General features: G+C 44.7%; 1 protein-coding gene across 3 annotated transcripts in view; it reads left to right on the top strand.

Annotated features, from left to right (window-relative positions):
* The window catches only part of TENM1 (teneurin transmembrane protein 1), a 697,668-nt gene that overhangs the window by 534,202 nt on the left and 145,902 nt on the right, over positions 1 to 17,564 (top strand). For all 3 annotated transcript variants that reach the window (XM_075538255.1, XM_075538256.1, XM_075538254.1), the window contains exon 19: positions 9,735 to 9,878. In XM_075538255.1, coding sequence (XP_075394370.1) covers positions 9,735 to 9,878 — 144 coding nt within the window. The remainder of the gene's footprint in view (positions 1 to 9,734; positions 9,879 to 17,564) is intronic.

Genomic DNA, 17,564 nt, shown 5'->3' with positions numbered 1-17,564 from the left:
TCGCACCTCTTTAACTATTAGATGATAAATTGGGGTTGGTTTAAGCCTTTAAGTCTGTAGCCATTTGTTACAGCAGTGATAGGGAACTAATACAAGACTTGACCATCATTCATATGGTCGCAGTTACAGCAAGAATATTAAGTGAAAACAGTGGCTGCAAAGGTCCCCCACTTCTCCCTTTCCTGTCAGTTGAATATGAATCTCTGACCTATTTATTTCTGAGTGATGGAAGGTGGCGGGGGCGGAAGTATGTTTAAACACAAGGGGTTTGGAGTGATATTAAATCATGTGAGGCGTATCCTTGATATAAACCTCTCTCTCAAAGCTGCCCTGCTTTTGTTCTCTATAGAACCCAGTCTAAGCCACCCACAGCGTTAGACACACAGGTCTCTTGTTTGGCACATAGTTCAGCTGGCGTGATATGAAAGGACAATAAAACCAAAAACCCAAACTCGTTGCCAGAGACTCATAGTGACCCAATACGACAGGGTAGGACTGCCCCTGTGGATTTCAGAGACTGTAAATGTTTACAGCAGCAGAATGCCTTATCTGCTCCCTTGGGAAGTCTGGTTGGATCAAACTACTAACCTTGTCATTAACAGCCCAAGATGCCACCAGCCCACTCTGCCACCAGCCCACTCTGCCACCAGGGCTCCTATATGGGCAAAAGAGTGTGGGGGAGAGGGGACAGAGTATTCAGGGCCCCCACCCCTCAACCCCAATAACAAGAGGCATGCTTAAGATCATAAAGTATCCCCTAAAGGAATGTAAATAATGACAATTCCCCATGAAGGGGAATGCCTGCGTGTATCAATTAGTAAAAGAGACTATAGGAATTCCTTCCTGGGAGATATATCCACGGCAACTGATACGATTGATTAATCCAGCTACGATATTGCTCAAGTGGACAAAGAGTAAAATCACCCCAGAGTTCCCATACAAAAGCCACAATCATGGCTTCATCCGTTTAAAGATTACTTTTTCTCCTGCACAGCAAAGACGGCCCTGCTAGAAAACACCATGTGAGCATTGGAAACATCCAGCCTTCGTGTTTTATTCTCTAGCTGTAAACAAGGGACGATGTCTGGAACTCATTGTAGTTTACTTAGATCCTCCCCACCTCTGCTGCTTGCAAACCAATGTATAAAAAAAATCATTATTGTTATGTTCACTGTGCTGTTAAAATTTGAGAGCAGGCTTTTTAAATTTGACAAACGGACTTGTTCAGGGGCTCTGATCTGCAGTCATTATGTGAATTTCGTCAAAATAATTCCTGATGTCCGTTTCTGTCCACATACATTATCAATATGTAACAACACATTCTGTCTGCTCTTCATGTTAATTTAATTAAACTGTAGCAGTTTCAAGCCCTGAAGTTCAGAAAATCAGCCATCCAAATTTTGTAGCACCCCTATAAACAGTTCTATTTTTCTTCAAGGTTATTGGCAACAACAACTGCATAATTATTTAGTACAGTCGTTTGGCAAGAAAGACTGGCGGTTCAGGGAGAACTAGACTCACTAAAGGCCCACGGCACATAGGAATCTGTCTAAACTGCGTTAGAGAGAAACAGGGGAACATTAATAGTAATAGGTGCTAAGCTACAGTTGCTTTGTGCACACAAAACATTCCTGAGACCGATGCTTCGGTGTTCATAAATTTCCCTTCAGTAAAACCGAAGCAGGCTGGGCAGCCACAAAAATAGCATCCCTTGAATATTTGAATAATAAATGGGTAGTGCTTTACAATTTGCAGAGTACTTTCCCATACATTATCTCATTTTAATCCTTAGAACATTCCTGCCAGGTAAGCATGGTAGGATGCATATGATTTTTATTTGACAGAGGGGGAAACTGAGGTTCAGAAAGAGTACATGACTGAGCCCAGAGAGTCCCACTGTAGTCCGCTGACCCTGAACTCACTGCGCCTTGCAGGCTTTCTCTCTTAATGGAAGTCACCAACCCACCTTCCGGAGTGCCCGGTTCAATGCGCCAGTGGTTTTCTGTCCAAGAAGGTAGCAGCAAGCGATAATAATCTTTCGTCATTTTTCTCCACTCATGAATTCATAATATTTAACTGAGAGCAGAGCTGTTTTATCCATTCCACTTTATAGGCACAGGGCCAAGGGTACGTGATTTTTCAAGGACTTGCAAACATGTTTACAACCAGAAAAATGAGTTTCTTAGCACCCAAGTCTGGAAATAAGTTTATTAGCAGCAACTCGCCATGAAGAGATGTTTGAATCAATATCTGCCACACGGAGGACAACGTCCACTAGAAAATGGCAACTCAGTCCCCACGCCTAAATATGGGATGTGTGCAATGAGGGCTGTGGTTGTGTCCATTTGAACATGGCTGAGAAGAATGTGAGATGGGCCCTCCCAAATGGCCCTGGCTGGCGCTCTGGTAAACAGGTGGGCTGTGCCCATTTCAAACTGCTGGTCACACCTACGAGGAAACTGGGGAAACCATTTGGTGAGCGTGAAGCACTGCAGCGCTTTAACAGTGGGAGAGAGACGTGGAATGGAATGACCTGGACAAAACGGGAACGGATGAAAAGAGCAAAGGCCAAGAATGCCAAGCGAAGAAGATTTTCTTATTATTACGTCTTGTTTGCAACCCATTGATAGCAGGATAAAATAGAAGAATGATCTTCCAAGCCATCTGGCTTCTTTTGCAAGTCAGTAATTATCCCTGTGCTTGCCACCTAGGCCCCCTCCGCCACCTCATCTCTGGCACTCCTTCAGGAGTGAGTGGCCATCGAATTGTTCATTTGAAATCAGGACATCTTGGAAACTGAAAGATAATCGTGTAGCAATAACAACATAACCTTGGCCAACCACAGTGCTTGCTCTTTCTACTTCCTGGCTGTCCTTAGCTCCAAGTCCCTATTTCTATTGAACTCTTCTAAATTGTGGGTATTTTCCTTCATAACTGTGATCCAGCTGAGGGGGGAAAGCATGTGCCTAAGCGTCGGTGGGCTTGAGCTCTGATCTTATCCTTGACTCGCCCAATGACCTTGGCCTAGTCACTTCCCTTCGCTGAGTTTTAATGATCTCATCCAGTAAGCTGGAGTAAACATATCTTCCTCAGGAACTTTTCTGTATCTTGAAATGAGATGATATAGCATATAGACATTTTTATACGTATTATAAAGATAAGGTGGTGTTTTTGTGTGGTTTTCAAGGCGTTGTTGTCTTGTGATCGTTATCACAGAAGCCACAAATGGGAGTTCTAGAGAGTGGGCCATCCTTCAGGGGCAGGCCTCAGTCCCATGACAAAATTTCTTGCTGATACACAGAAGGGATGAAGTCATTAAATAACAACCCTTTCGTTCTGCTGGGAGCCCTGGTGGCAGGGTGGTTATGCTGCTTAACTACATGGTCAGCAGTTTGAAACCACCAGCTGCTCTGCTGGAGAAGAATTGGGTTTTCTACTCCTCTGAAGAGTGCGTCTCAGGAACCCATAGACACCCATCTAGCCAGTCCTATGGGGCCGCTAGGAGACAGCATCGACTTGATGACAATGAGAGGATTTTGCTTGTTTTGAGCTTTGTGTGTTTGTTTTTCTTTCAATGGCAACGTGGCCTCCCTTTAATCAAGTCCACTGTTTGGAACAAACGCCACTTTATTTTCAACACGAGTGTATTTCCTAAAACTGCCCAATCAACCTCCCCAAATGAAAGTCCCTAAATCAGGCTGGAAGATGGTCATCGTTTGCTGTCTTTATTTTCATGGCTGTGCCTGGGAGTGGGCACGGGAGGTAGAAGGGCGGGGAATGACCTGATTTTGATGCAGTAGACCAAAACGGACCCTCCAGCCACCTTGACCTTTCATTCTTGCAGGTCTCAGGGCCTTCCACACACACGCCGTGCTATCTGGCCAGAATGCGCTTCTTTGAGGTGGACCTTTCTCCAGAAAGGGGCCTCGGCCTCACCTACCTGTTCCAAATGAGAGTCCGTGGCTCTCCCCTCTCATAGCACCCTGCATTTTCTGGTCTAACATTTCTCACACTTGAAGTATGTGTGCATCTCTTTGCCCAGAATGTCAGCTCTATTAGAATACAGCTGCTTTTTCTATCTCGTCAGTCCATCCTTCTATCAGCAGCACCCCGCCTGGCGCCCAACAACAAGAGGCTCACATTAAACACTGCATGTTTGTTCAGTGCCTAAGTGAATAAGGACAAGAGGCTGAGGGTGACCCTTTGGCTTTGCAGACATAATGGGGTGGATGGTAGGCCTGGCATGGGAGGGAGGGCAGTGCCCAGATACACAAAGACACTGGAAAGCTTGTATGTGATCCAGTAGGTCACACAGCCTTCTGTGACACACAGGTCATGCAAGTTGGCTTTTCTACAAGTCAGCTGGGACAAAGCAGCCAGTAGGGGGAAATCTCTTAATACCCGGTTTCGTGGTACCAGGCCTCTTGGCAAAGCGTTGTACGGAGCTACTGAACTCTCTCTCAGGTGCTTTTGAGGTTTTTTTCCTTACCTATATTTTCTCTCCGTCTGACTACCTCATTGTTAACAAGATCTCATTTACCCTATAGGTGTATTCGCAGGTGGGGTCCAGAGTCTCAAGTACAGTGCGAGGCAATCAAATTCAGAGAATTATGATAACCAAGTTGGGTTGGTTCTAATGATCTTATTCCAAAATCATAAAGATCAGTCAATATGAAGAAATCTCTTTCTAGCGTTCCCTACTTTAACAGAGTCCAGGAGAACACTATGGGAATATCACCGTAAGTGCTGAAAAAAGCACTTGGTAAAATTCAACTCCTGATTCTGACACTCTCAGTAAGCAAGATATACTAGCTAAACAAAGCACATCAGGCTATTCGGCAGTGTATCAAATGGAGGAGCCTCCTCCGGGGTGGTCCTGGCCTATGATAAAGCACTAGAGCCTGACCATGAGGGAGAGGCAACTCTGGAAGCCCGTTTCACCTCCACGCTCGTGACCTGCTGCTGCTCCTGCCTTCATTGGGATCCTTAGCTGGTTTCTCGTATTGCATTGGTTTAGTGCTTAAAAAAAAGAAGAGCAAATATTTAGCATTCTCCTGAAACATCCCCTTTTGGAGAAGAATGTTATGATCTCGCTATTAGTGACCTTTTAAATGTCATGGAATTATTTTTAGCTGTTCCTTGAGTTCACGAAGATAACACATAACTTTCTCACATTGACGATCAGACTCCTTTTAATTAGAAATCGCCTTCATGAATGCAACCATGATGAATTCGGAAGCCAGAGCCAGAAGCTGCGGAAAGCCGTCTGCTTAATCTTGTCATACTTTGCTCCTCAACTTCATGGCCTAGCGTCTGTACCGTTGGCTACTAACTGTCCATCTTTGTGCCCAGACCTTATGGATGACTGTCACAGTCTCGTAATTGTCTGTCAGGGGCACTGTGTCCCTCGGCCTTCTTGCAGCCCTCCCCCTCCCCCTGCTCACCTTACAGATGCTGCTATTCTGATCAGTGGAATGAGCCAGAGTTATTTCAACAGTGTCAAATGACTTTGGGGGAGCCAGCTACAACCCCGCCCTCAGTCTTCTTATTATGGCGATGTATTATTCGCAAGAGGGCTAACAAGGAAGCCAGATGCGCGATGCTGTGAGACCAGAGGACAGCGTCCTCTGCACAAACTAACAAGCCTATCCTGACAATGAATGACTCGGTTAAGGAACAGTTCATGTGTACCTCTGTGCAGAGATATGGGAGCAAGTGCCGGAAGACAGAATATGTAAAAGGCACGCATCCTGCCACATCTGAGGCTCTTTCTCTCAACTGCCTTCCCAGTAGCATCACGCCATCATGTCACCAGTCCACCAACTCTGGGCAGTGAAGTCCCTGCCATCCGCACTCACTGCCAGGCCAGTCTACCTCCTGCAGCTGCTCTGAAATATTAGTGAATGACTGTCTTACATTATCCCACCTAGTCCCCACGCGAGAGTGCTAGGGGCTGCATCTGCGCCTTATACCAACCAGGCTGTTTGTTGATCTGCCAGGAAAGGCGTCAGGCCTCCCGGGAAATGATTTTGGTCCACTCTGCTTATTTAGCTAAGGCTCAGCTGTCACTATAGCAGCCAGGAATGTGGTGTCAGGGCTAAGAATTGTCAGCGGCAGCCCCTCCTTGCCCCTTATTTAATTATATGACAAAGAGTGGGTGTTTGGTGTGCTCCAGTGTGCTGCCATAAGAGACCGTCTAGGATTGGTTGCTACTGTCTGTGCCCGTGAATTTGGAGAGCAGCTCCCACTCTGCCGGGTGAAACATTACATCGACGGATGGCAAGTTCCAGGATTCTGTTACAAGAGAATCTGCTGTCAGAAAGAAAGCTTGTCTCATGACTCTGAGCCAGGAGCCACAGATAAAAATACCCCAACCCCACAGCCATACTCATTAAAGTCCGTTGGAATTTTGGATTTGTCTTCAGTATACATTATAAACTTTATTAGCTCATAGAGCCTTCTTAAGGAAAAGTAAATCTAATAAAATTAGGGGGAACTGATTTTGTGGCTGCCATCCTATTTTCTGTGACTGGGGGGGGCAGGGAAGTCATATTGTGGGGTGTGCAGCCAATACAGTTGTTGTTATTGTGGGCTGGAGAGCAATTCAGGGAACCTGTACGAGGAGGGGAAGAATAGGTCTCATGAACATTGCACTGACAACTCCCTTGATGACTTTCCATAAGCATTTCCTGCCACGGAGTTGGGAGGGTCTCTGGCTATTACTCAGAGGGGAACAAAACAGGCTGCAAACCACCTTCCGAGGTCACCAGGGCACACACTTCTTAGATGCAAAATGGGGCGGTGTCCTTCCTCCAGACTAGGGATCCTCGGCACTTCTCACAAGGGACAGAAAGCAGGCCCAGGCATTGTAAGGCATGCCATGGGTAGGATAACTTCAAGGGAACTCGTAGTGGTTGTTGTTGAGATTATTTATTAATCACGACTGTTAAATATTGGCCCAAATAGCAAAACCTCTGTTATTCTCCGCATCAATAGAGCAAGTATGCTCTCTAGCTACCTACAATTTTTCCAGCATGAGAGGACTTGTGCTCTATTTGGCTCCCGAGTTGATCCCCAATGTGACCGTATGATACCCGGAAAGCAGGCACTTTGGTGTAGAATGTCTGTGCTGAGGTGCAGAGGGGTGGATGGGGGGGGGGTGGTGTCCCTGGAATTCATCGGTTCAAGGGTTCTTAATCAGCCGTCTATATATAGTTGGACCTCAAGAAGTCAGTGAACCTCCTGGAACAATGTGTAAACATTGGGATGCATACGACTTGTTCAAAAAGAGGCCTGATGCCATAGTGGTTACAGAGGTAGGGCCAAGATCCACAAAGTCAGAGTTTGAAACCACCAGCTGAGCTCCATGGGTGACAGGTGGGGCTTTCTTCTTGTGAAAACAGTTAGTCTCCAAAACTCCCGTCCTCCCGGAGGGGCGGGGAGCGTTCTACCCTGTCCTTTAGGCTTGCCGAGAGTCATCATCGACTCAAAGGCAGTGGTTTATAGGGATTGTTTTAGAAAGAAGATCTATGGCTTTACATCAGATTTACTATAAATGGTTTGCTGACCCACAAGGATCTGAAGACCACCAATCCTAGTCCATGCCTCTCTTTTTTCTTTGTCACAGATAAAGAACATAACATCTGGAGGTGAGGTATAATTTGCCAGTGACCACCCAGCTAGTTAATAGTCAATCCAACATTTGAGATCTTTTCTGACTCTAGGTCTGGAGCCAATGCTTTCTACCGAACGACAATGGTTTTCATGACCTCTGATGGGATGGATGCCACCATGAGTGGAATCTTAATTAGAAGACCTTTGAGATAACGTTTTCACCTCTGGCATTGTGTGTTTCCAGCCACCATAATAGAGTCTTGTCATGAAGTCTCCCCAATAATTTCCATTTGGAATTGATTTCCATTTCATAATTTACCTCCCCTCACCCACCTCCCACCCCACAATTAATTTCCTTTGTTATCAATGCTTGGAGCTCATATTAAAATAAAATAGTATCTCATGAGTCTTCAGGAGCTGATGGCAGGGTCAAAGGACACCTTCATCAGGACTGGCTCCATGATTTATGGGGCCTGGTGTGAAAGGAAAATACGAAGCCACTTTTTTTTTTTAATGAATCTTTAAAAATTCAAAGTGATGAAAGCAGAGTGCTTGCCCCTATTGTGGGGTTCTTGTTAAGTAAGCATGGGGTGCTGTGAGACCACACAGGAAATCAAGTCAAACCAAACCCAGCCCACTGCCACCGAGTAGATACTGAGGCCTCGCAACCTTCTCTGGCGGTTCAAACCATGAACTGTGGGGTTAGCAGTGCAAGGCTTACCAGACAGGGCCACCCGAGTCCCTCACACAGGCCATCAGGCTCTGTCCTAAGTTTCGTGAGGCAGGAGACAAAGGGAAGACCGTCTGTGGTTTTGATTTGGCCACAAATGCAGCCCACAAAGAATGCAACATTCTAGAAAGCTATCTATTTATAATCATAAGGACATTCTGCCTTATGTGTGCCCACACTCACACACAGGAGCAACACACACAAATCAGTTTGACTACAATTACCAGCTTTTCGCCTCACCTTAGGCCAAAATCCAAACCAGTTTGCTTTCATTTGGGGCCCTATGGCACTGGCATCATTTAAGCACCCATTATCATGATCAGTTTTCAGAAGCTAAGGACAAAGGATAGAATGGACTCTCCAGGGGCATCTGAAGAGTCAGGTAGAGACGAGTCCTCCAAAGCAGTGACAGAAAACCAACTGGGGACATTTTAAATGGGCAGAAAGGGAGAAAGCTGCTTCTGGATATGCACTGCAATGAGCCAATACTCCAGGCTTCAGACATTAGGCAGAGAGAAAGCATTTCAAATTCAGGCCTCAGAAATCAGGGGCCCCACCCGAAAAGCAGGTTTACCGACTGGGAAAGTGACTGGGACTTGGTCTACTTGAGCTAGACATACTTCAGTAGAGCAGAAACACCCAAGCCACCACATTCCACACTTCCCATGTTAGCGACATACCAGGGTTCCAAGTCTACTGCATAACATCTGTGCTTCCTAAGGAGCAGAAGCCAAATGTAGCATGAGGTCCCATTGGTTAACTAGCTGCAGAAACCGAAAGCAAATGTGTGCAAAATGGAATTTACACTCGCAGCATGCTAAGTAATCTCCGACTTGTTGACACACTAAAGGCCAGTAAAGTGCCGGAGAAAATACATAGAAATTGGGCAGATCGATTTTTATTAGCCTCAAGTGTCTTCACTGGTTGTTATAAGTAACCCTGTACATGCTAAAGCAAGCTTCCTATGTGCAGCTTGTAATCGAGAGTGCTAAGAAACCAGCCCTCCGTGCACGTCCGCCAAGGTAGAGAGAGGAATTGGCCCACCATAGCCTAAGCCTGCAGAGAGAGGTTTTCATCAGTTTTCCAATAGAGCTTTCAACCCCAAAGCCCAGAATGGAGCTTTAATGTCCATAAACACATGATACACACCTAATGACAGCATTCATTCTCTCCGTCATTCATCTACTTATTAACTACTCACTGACGCGTGACCTCGGGGTGCCCAATCCTGTGCTAGGTGCTATGCGCTGCTGTGCTTTGTGAAATGTATTTGTGCCCACCCAACTCCGAATTGGATAACAAATACAATATCCACAGAATGAGCCACAAGAGTGAAAACAAAGCAAAGATTTTCGCATTTTCTAATATGTTATTAACTCTTTCTTTGCAGTGTCTGTGGGATATGAATATGAAACCTGCCCTGACTTGATTCTCTGGGAGAAAAGGACAGTCATTTTGCAAGGTTTTGAGATGGATGCTTCTAACCTAGGAGGCTGGTCCTTAAATAAGCATCATATTTTGAATCCTCAAAGTGGTAAGCAAATTCTATTCAATGTTTATCAAAATAGGTTTCCCTAATGCCACATAACTACTTGACAGAAACTACCACCACCAATAAATGCTAGGTACGTAAATACATAATCATTAAAGAACAATTTGAAAAGTACAGCTGCAATTTTGAAAGTTTACCACCTAGAGATAACCATGTTACTAGATATCCTTGATCATACAATAAAGTGATTTGAAATTAGTATCCATATGGAAAAGCCTTTCTCACACAGCTATCATCATTGCTTCTATCCCCATTCACTAAGCTTTTGATGTTACTTTCTAACGGAATTTTGAAAAATGGAATAATTACAACCAGATTTTTTCTAAGACACCATCAGTTTTGACGACATCACTATTTTATGGCAAATATACTGCCAATTACATACACATGCCTATTTTCATATATGAAGAAACAGTAAGTTCAGTCTGGTTCAAGTTCATAGGCTAGATGTTAAGCTGGAAACCTCCCAACTCACAAACCAGGAAGACTGATAGATGCCGCTGCAGATGAATCTAAAGTCATCAGGTTAAACTTGTGGCTGCAGGGTCCCATGAACCAAGGTTAGCAGGTCAGATGGCAGCCTGCTGATGCCTCCTAGGGTAGTCAGGCAGTATGGCAGGCTGTTGTCTCAAACCCCAGAAACAGAGATCAGTGAGCCAGAAGCATGATCCAGACCAACAAGAAGCAAGTAAGTGCTCCACTGAGTTTACTTATATAAGAACTAGGCCACATTCCTGAGAAAACTTCATCAGGACTGTGACCTGAGTTAAGGGGATTGCACTCCCCCCTACTCCTCCCACAACTGCTTGACAGGTCACAGCAGATCCCATCATGGAGTTGATTGCATTATGTTAGGTCACATGTGAGATCAGTAGGCCAAACCACTGAAAATCTTGGTCCAGCCAAGTTGCCTCAAACATGCACTGATTCTAAGATACATCCTGAACTCAGAGTTAAAATGTGAAGGAAAATGTACACAGAATCAATGAATCATCTATATAATTTTTTCAGAGGAATTTGGTAAGCTTTCTCCAATTTTAGGAACCCTGGTGTTGGAGTGGTTATGCATTTGGCTGCTAACTACAAGGTCGGCAGTTTAAAACCACGAGTCCCTTCTCGGGATGAAAATGGAGTTTTCTACTGCCAGAAAGACTTACAGTTTTGGAAACTCAAAGAGAGAGCTCTACCCTGTCATATAAGGTTGCTATGAGTCAGCATTCACTCTATGGCAATGGGTTTGGCTTTGGTTTGGGCCCATTTTAGACATAGCAAACACGCAATGTAGTGCAAACCCCATATAAACCCCATGAACATGTGGGGCTAAGACGGGGGTCTTCAAACTACAGCTCTCGGGCCACATGCGGCCCACCGAGGACATTTACTGTGCCCACTGGGTGTTTTTGATCCGTTTGGGTTTTTTTTACTTCAAAATAAGATATGTGCAGTGTGCATAAGAATTTGTTCATTGCTTTTTTTTTTTAACTACAGGCCAACCCTCCAACGGGTCTGAGGGACAGTGAACTTGCCCCCTGTTTTAAAAGTTTGAGGACCCCTGGGTTAAGATAGGCCTATGACTTTTCCAAAGTTGCATCATGGCTGTTGTTGCCTCTCCTAATTCAGACAGAGTCCTTTCTGACGCCTGAGGACCCCATGCACAACAGAATGCAATGGGGCCAGATCCCATGTCATCTTCACAATTGTTGATACGCTATGTCTGTAGTCACTGGGTATTCTCAGTGCCTTCTAACCTAGCCCAATACCAGACTTTTGTGAAGCATAGGGCTTTCAGTGACTGATCTCCAGGGGGTGACCTTCACATTCCTCTTCTTAATATGCCTTAGTCTGGAAACTCCACTGACACCTGTCCACCATTGGTGACCCTACTGGTATGCAGAATACCAGTGGCAGAGCCTTCAGCATCACAAAAATCCTTATTAACCAGAGTTAGAAAGTGACTAGGACCATGTACCTTTTCTCCTACATTCATTATTTATTCACATAAATGCCAATAAGAACCGATTTTTTTTTAATTAAGGACAGTGATGGATAAAGGAGGACCCGAGGTAGGAGGCAGAATGGAGAAATGCTGCAGGCCATGGCTAGAAAGTGAAGTGCCGCCCCTCACTGAGCTGCCTCTGAGCCTGGGATTCAAGAGAAGCACAAGATGCACTTCAAATGAGAGCACATGTGACTACTAGCTTTCTCTTCCTTGAGTCAGTTTCTTGCTGTTGCTCACTCCTACTTTAAGTCTGTTAGGGTCTCGTCCAGCGAGACCCTCACGCAGTGACCCGGAGGGGCAACGAACCTGGATGGGAAAAGAAAGAGAGACATGGGGCAAGACAAGTGCTGATCAAGCCCGTTTATTTTGCCAAAACTCTGGGTATATATTCACAACAGAGAAGGAAGTGGGAGGCACATAATCCAATGAAGCACACTGTACAACAACCAATCAGTCACATGTTCCCAATAAGGCACAAAGGGTGCGCAACAGTACTCAAAGACATCGTGGTGACGTACGGGTGAACTTATCACTATGTTCCTAATATAGTATATCTGCAGTTCAATGGGTGCTCAGTACTTTGACTAATGGCAACAAGGTCAGTTATCAGAACTGCTCATGCTACAGTAGCTTGGAAAGTGGGGGCGAAGTTGGGCAGGAAACAAAGCCTTGCTGTTACAAAGCGGCCAAGTTTCTGCTACGTGTCTGAGGCCAAGGTCTTACTGGCTATCGGCTCCCAACAGGTCCTCCTTTTTTGTTTTATGTATTTAGAAAATGAGAGATTCCCTTAGGGAGTTGTGCCTGTCTTAGGTTGCCAGGTGCGGCTCTGACCCTTACCCGTCTTCGGCTTCTCTGAACGCATCTTATCCACCTTGGGTGGAGGCGAACAAAGGCCTGTCTTAGGTTGGTGTCAGGGGCACCCAGTCTTACCCGTCATTGGCTATCCAACTCATCTCATAAGGGCGGAGGGTCTTACCGGTGACGCATACTCATCATCAGATACCGAGCCACCCCGACTAATCATCTCAAGGCGATGGTAATGGACCTGTATGGGCTTAGCCTGGATGGCCTCTATTTGTTGTTTGATAAAAGACATAAGTTTGTTAAAGATGACGGGCCCCAATGAAATTACAACAAGCAAAACAATTACCGGCCCTATAAAGGGGGCAATAAACGAAAATAACGGCAAAGACCACAAATTCATTGAGTTGAGCGAACTTGGGGGCGGGCGTCTGAAATCAAGTAGTTCCTTACTGATCTTATTGAGATTGTTTACCCGCTCCTCAACTAATCCAGATTCTTTAATATAGTAACATTCTTCTTGTAAAAACCGACAAGAACCCCCCTTTTCGGCTGTAATAAGGTCCAGTGCGTGCCGATTTTGCAAAACAACTTGAGCTAAAGAGTTGATTTGTCGTTGGAGAGACGCCAGAGACTGTGCAGAGTCATCCAGAGCTTCTTGAAGGCGGGCGGCCAGATCATTGGTGGCGGTGATAGAATGTCCAAGTGCTCCTCCTCCAAAACCAACAGCGGCGACAGAGGAGGCCAATGAAAGGCCCAGTAAGACAGGGAGAAAAATAGCTCTTTTTGACTTGGAAAGGGGGTGAGGAGAAATTTTAGATTGAAATTCAGCGGTGGTATAAACAGTTAATTGGGGCACCAGAGTAACAAGCATACACCATAAGGAAGACGGAAGGGAAGCATTCAAATGTTTTGTGAGGGTATGATTACACCAAAAGAAAAAACCATTGGGCGCAACTGTTTCTGTTGTGAGTGTGAGAGAGTTATTACAAAGGGATGAGGATGGCGCGGAGTAACAAAACGGAACTTGGGTTGTGCCAGGAGGTAAATAAAGGGGAACATCATTGACAATTATAGGAGTTTGGGGAGGCAGGGTGGTGTTGGTATTATTAGAAATAGGGTTGGAGGTTGGGACTGCAGCAAGCAGGGGGGCGATTGCTGCGATTCTGATTCCAAGACAAGAGGTGAAGGTCCACATCTGTGAGTAGAAGGGTCTTTGGGCTAATATAAATTTGTTGAACCTGTAAAAACACAAAAAGAGAACTATCTCCCAAGGGGTTGACTCCTCCCTGGAGGGCATTACTTCAGGTTTATGGCCCATTGGTCTGACCAGTCTTTCTGGTAGCCATCTTGCTGCTTTGTGCTCTTGAGAATAGACACAAACGGAGCCTCTTCCCCAGATAAGTACTGGGTCCGGTCCATGCCATGAATTGTTTATAGGATCTTTCCATTTTGCCATGGGAAACTGTGAGTTAGATTTAGGGTGCCAAAATCGGTCTGCAGCTGATTTTCCATAATCATCAAGGTGTAAGAAATTGAGTATAAATAAGGCATGATTAAGAAGGTTCCGGGGGTTGCCTTTTGTAGGGTACCATTGTCCTGTTTTTATTTTTTCAATAGTAAGTTTTATTGTTAAGTTTGATCTTTCCACTACCCCCTGGCCTTGGGGATTGTACGGGATGCCAGTGACATGCTTTATAAAGAGTTTGGAACAAAATTCTTGAAAGGCTGCAGAGGTGTAACCAGGGCCATTGTCTGTTTTTATTTGCAGTCAACTGTTATATAACTCAGGAGAAAGGACCATAGGAAGGAGCCCTGGTCTTACAGTAGTTAGCCAATGTCCATCTGCGACCTCATACTAAACCTATAAATATGTGTACAGAGATCTATTTCCCCATCATCATATGTAAACATGTAATAAACATATGTACATTCCTGTATTTAGACTCTATAAATGCCCTTTGCCTCCTAGTTCTTTCCTCTATTTCCTTTTTCCTTCCTCTTGTCCCACTATCATGTTCAGCCTTCATTTGGGTTTCAGTAATTCTTCGTGGTTACATTGCCCTTGATCAAGCCCTACCAGGCCTCCTACACCCTCCTTACCATCAAATGTCCCTGGGTTTGTTAATACCCACTTTCTTTCCCCACCCCCCTGCCATCCTCTGACCCATGTTGTTTTCTCCTCTAGATTGTTTATCCTGCCTATTTTATCTAGCTAGACCTACAGAGATAATAATATGCACAAAAACACGACAGAACCAAACAAAGGGAAAAAATAAAACATATCACCAATAACAACAGCAAAAAACAGGGACAAAAAAAAAGAAAAGAAAAGCCTGGCCCTTGAGCCTGTGTTTCTCCTACACAGAAGGTCCCTTCCTTCAAATTCCCCTGCCAACTTTTGCATCCTGCTGGGAAACAAGTCCTTCGACTTTCCAGCTGATTTTCATTTGAATGGCAGCCCTGAGTTTACAGTGAGTTAAGTGCTAGCCTGCAAACTGAAAGTTGATGGTTCTACCCCAGCAGCCACTGCCTGGGGGAAAGATGAGGCAATCTGCTTCTGTCAAGATGTATAGCTTCAGAAACCCTAGGGAGCAGTTCTCCTCTGTCCTATAGGGTCACTGTGAGTCAGAATGGACTCAGTGGCAGTGGATTTGGGGTTTTTCCTTTGAATGTCGATTGCTAAGTTTTCCATTGAGGAATCATATTCTTTTTTATCTAAGGAGGAAGATTCTGAGCAATAGGACTTCGGGGCCTTTTACCAAGTTTGGGGATGAGATGCTATCGAAGCAGCTACATGCTTTCATTCAGCCATCCTTGTGCCCATCCTTCCTTTGTGGGGCAGCTGATTAACTCAGGTTCTTTTTAAAAACTAAATTATTGACATATTCTGCACATATCACACACTTCCATAGTCCATGCATACTCGAAAGAGTTGTTCGATCATTGCGACAATCAGTTGCAGAACATTTTATTCACTCTCAGAGTCATGATTAGATCCCTGTTTCCCTCCAACCTCCCTCCCCTCCTGCGCCAGATCCCCAATAAGACCTTAATCCAGCTACTGCCTCTGTAGCTTCACCCAGCCTGAACTTCATATATTGAGAAACATACAAACAGGGAGGGGGGAGTCAAGAACAATAACAAAATAACCCAGAAGAGGGGGGAAACAACCAAGAACAAAACATGAAGTATTAAAAACTAAAACACTTTTACAATGGGTCAAACAGGAGATCAAATGATCAGATATCACATTTCAACATCTGCCATAATCGAGTTTACAATACCCTCTGTCTGATAGCAAGGTTATTCACAACTGTTAACTATGGTCAGAGGGAATTTATCAGAGGCTTAACCCATGTAAGAACCTCGCAAATGGATTTTGGGTTCCCACTGTCATCTATTGGTTTATGCAAATCTGATATTCACAATTTAAACTCCGATACCATTCCCTCCTTCAGATATGGATTTTATACTTTATCATCCTGGAATCATACAGACAGGTGTACTTTTTGCATATGGGCTTAGTTGATGCCTCCCTTAAATGGCTAAGGGATGGTTCTTTTGTGAGATGGTGACTGACCAAAGCTAAGGGACCCATTCTGTAATTGTATCCACAGTCTTACTTTGTTAGCACTATATTTCAAATCAGGCACAACCTCAACTGGCAAGGCCAACCAGATTTGCTTGAACAATAAAATGAAACCACTTCTCACAAACTCACTATGTGACCATTACAGCCCTTCAAGAAGCTGTTACATCCCGTTTCCAACAACAGAAACAATTAAGGTCAAGGATTCAGACACAGCTATAAAATGTTACTTTCCCTTCTTCCTGTTGTCAAAAAGGAGAGTCGCAGTTTTAAACGTACAAAAATGAAAGGGCAGGTGCCACTTATTAACCCATTAGGGTGGGCTTTTGTTTTGCTTTGAAAGAGTTGGACATTTTAAGCAGCCATATATTCCCTACTCACTTTTATTGGCTGGTATGGATTGTCCCTGCCATTGACATTAAACACCAAGTGGGGAATGACCTCCATCGAACCAGCCCCCGAATGCATGCTCCTAGTCCTGTATCCTCTTCTCATTAGCTTCACAACAGCTTCAAAGTTCAGAACACAGGCAAGCCATTGAGAAGTGGACTTTGTGCGCACCCTGATCTCTGCAAATGGATTCTCTCTCTGTTGCTGTCATTCTCCGATCAGTACTTCTAGGTAATAGGAACCAACTTATTTCTGAAAATTTTGAACAGCTTTCATCCAGGTGTAATGTATGCACCATATAATTCACCCTGGTGGCACAGTGGCTTCAACAAGACTGAGCTGCTAACAGCAAGTTCTGGAGTTCTGACCCATCAGGAACACCACAGGAGCGAGATGAGGCAGTCGGCTTCCTTAAAGATTACAGCCTCAGAAGCACTATGGAAGAGTTCTATTCTGTCCTAGAGCAGCCCTGTTTGGTTTGCGTTTGGGAATTCACCGATTACAAGTGTCCACTTCGGTGTTTGTAAAGCAGATTTCTTGATTGCTGCAGCTGTCATTACACTCTAGTTTGAGAATAGTTTGTTTCATCTCCAGAAGACCCCTCCTGCCCATCCTCCACAAACGTAAAACCAAATTTACTGTCATCAAGCCCACTCCAACTCATAGTGCCCCTATAGAACAGAGTAGAACTGCCCTTGTGGGTTTCTGAGATCATAAAGCCACCAGAGCTGCCAGGGGTGGTTTCACACTGCTGACCTTGCAATTAGCAACCCAACACGCAATCCACTATGCCACCAACTCTCCTTACCCTCAGCAGCCTCAACCAGTTGCTAAAGATGCTTTGGGTCGATTTCTGATATTTTGTTCTGAAAAGGGCTTTCTTTTC

This window comes from Tenrec ecaudatus, chromosome X (assembly GCF_050624435.1).
Source record: "Tenrec ecaudatus isolate mTenEca1 chromosome X, mTenEca1.hap1, whole genome shotgun sequence".
Classification (NCBI taxonomy): domain Eukaryota; kingdom Metazoa; phylum Chordata; class Mammalia; order Afrosoricida; family Tenrecidae; genus Tenrec; species Tenrec ecaudatus.
The sequence above is the reverse complement of the archived record's forward strand: the minus strand, read 5'-3'. Positions and strand labels throughout refer to the sequence as shown.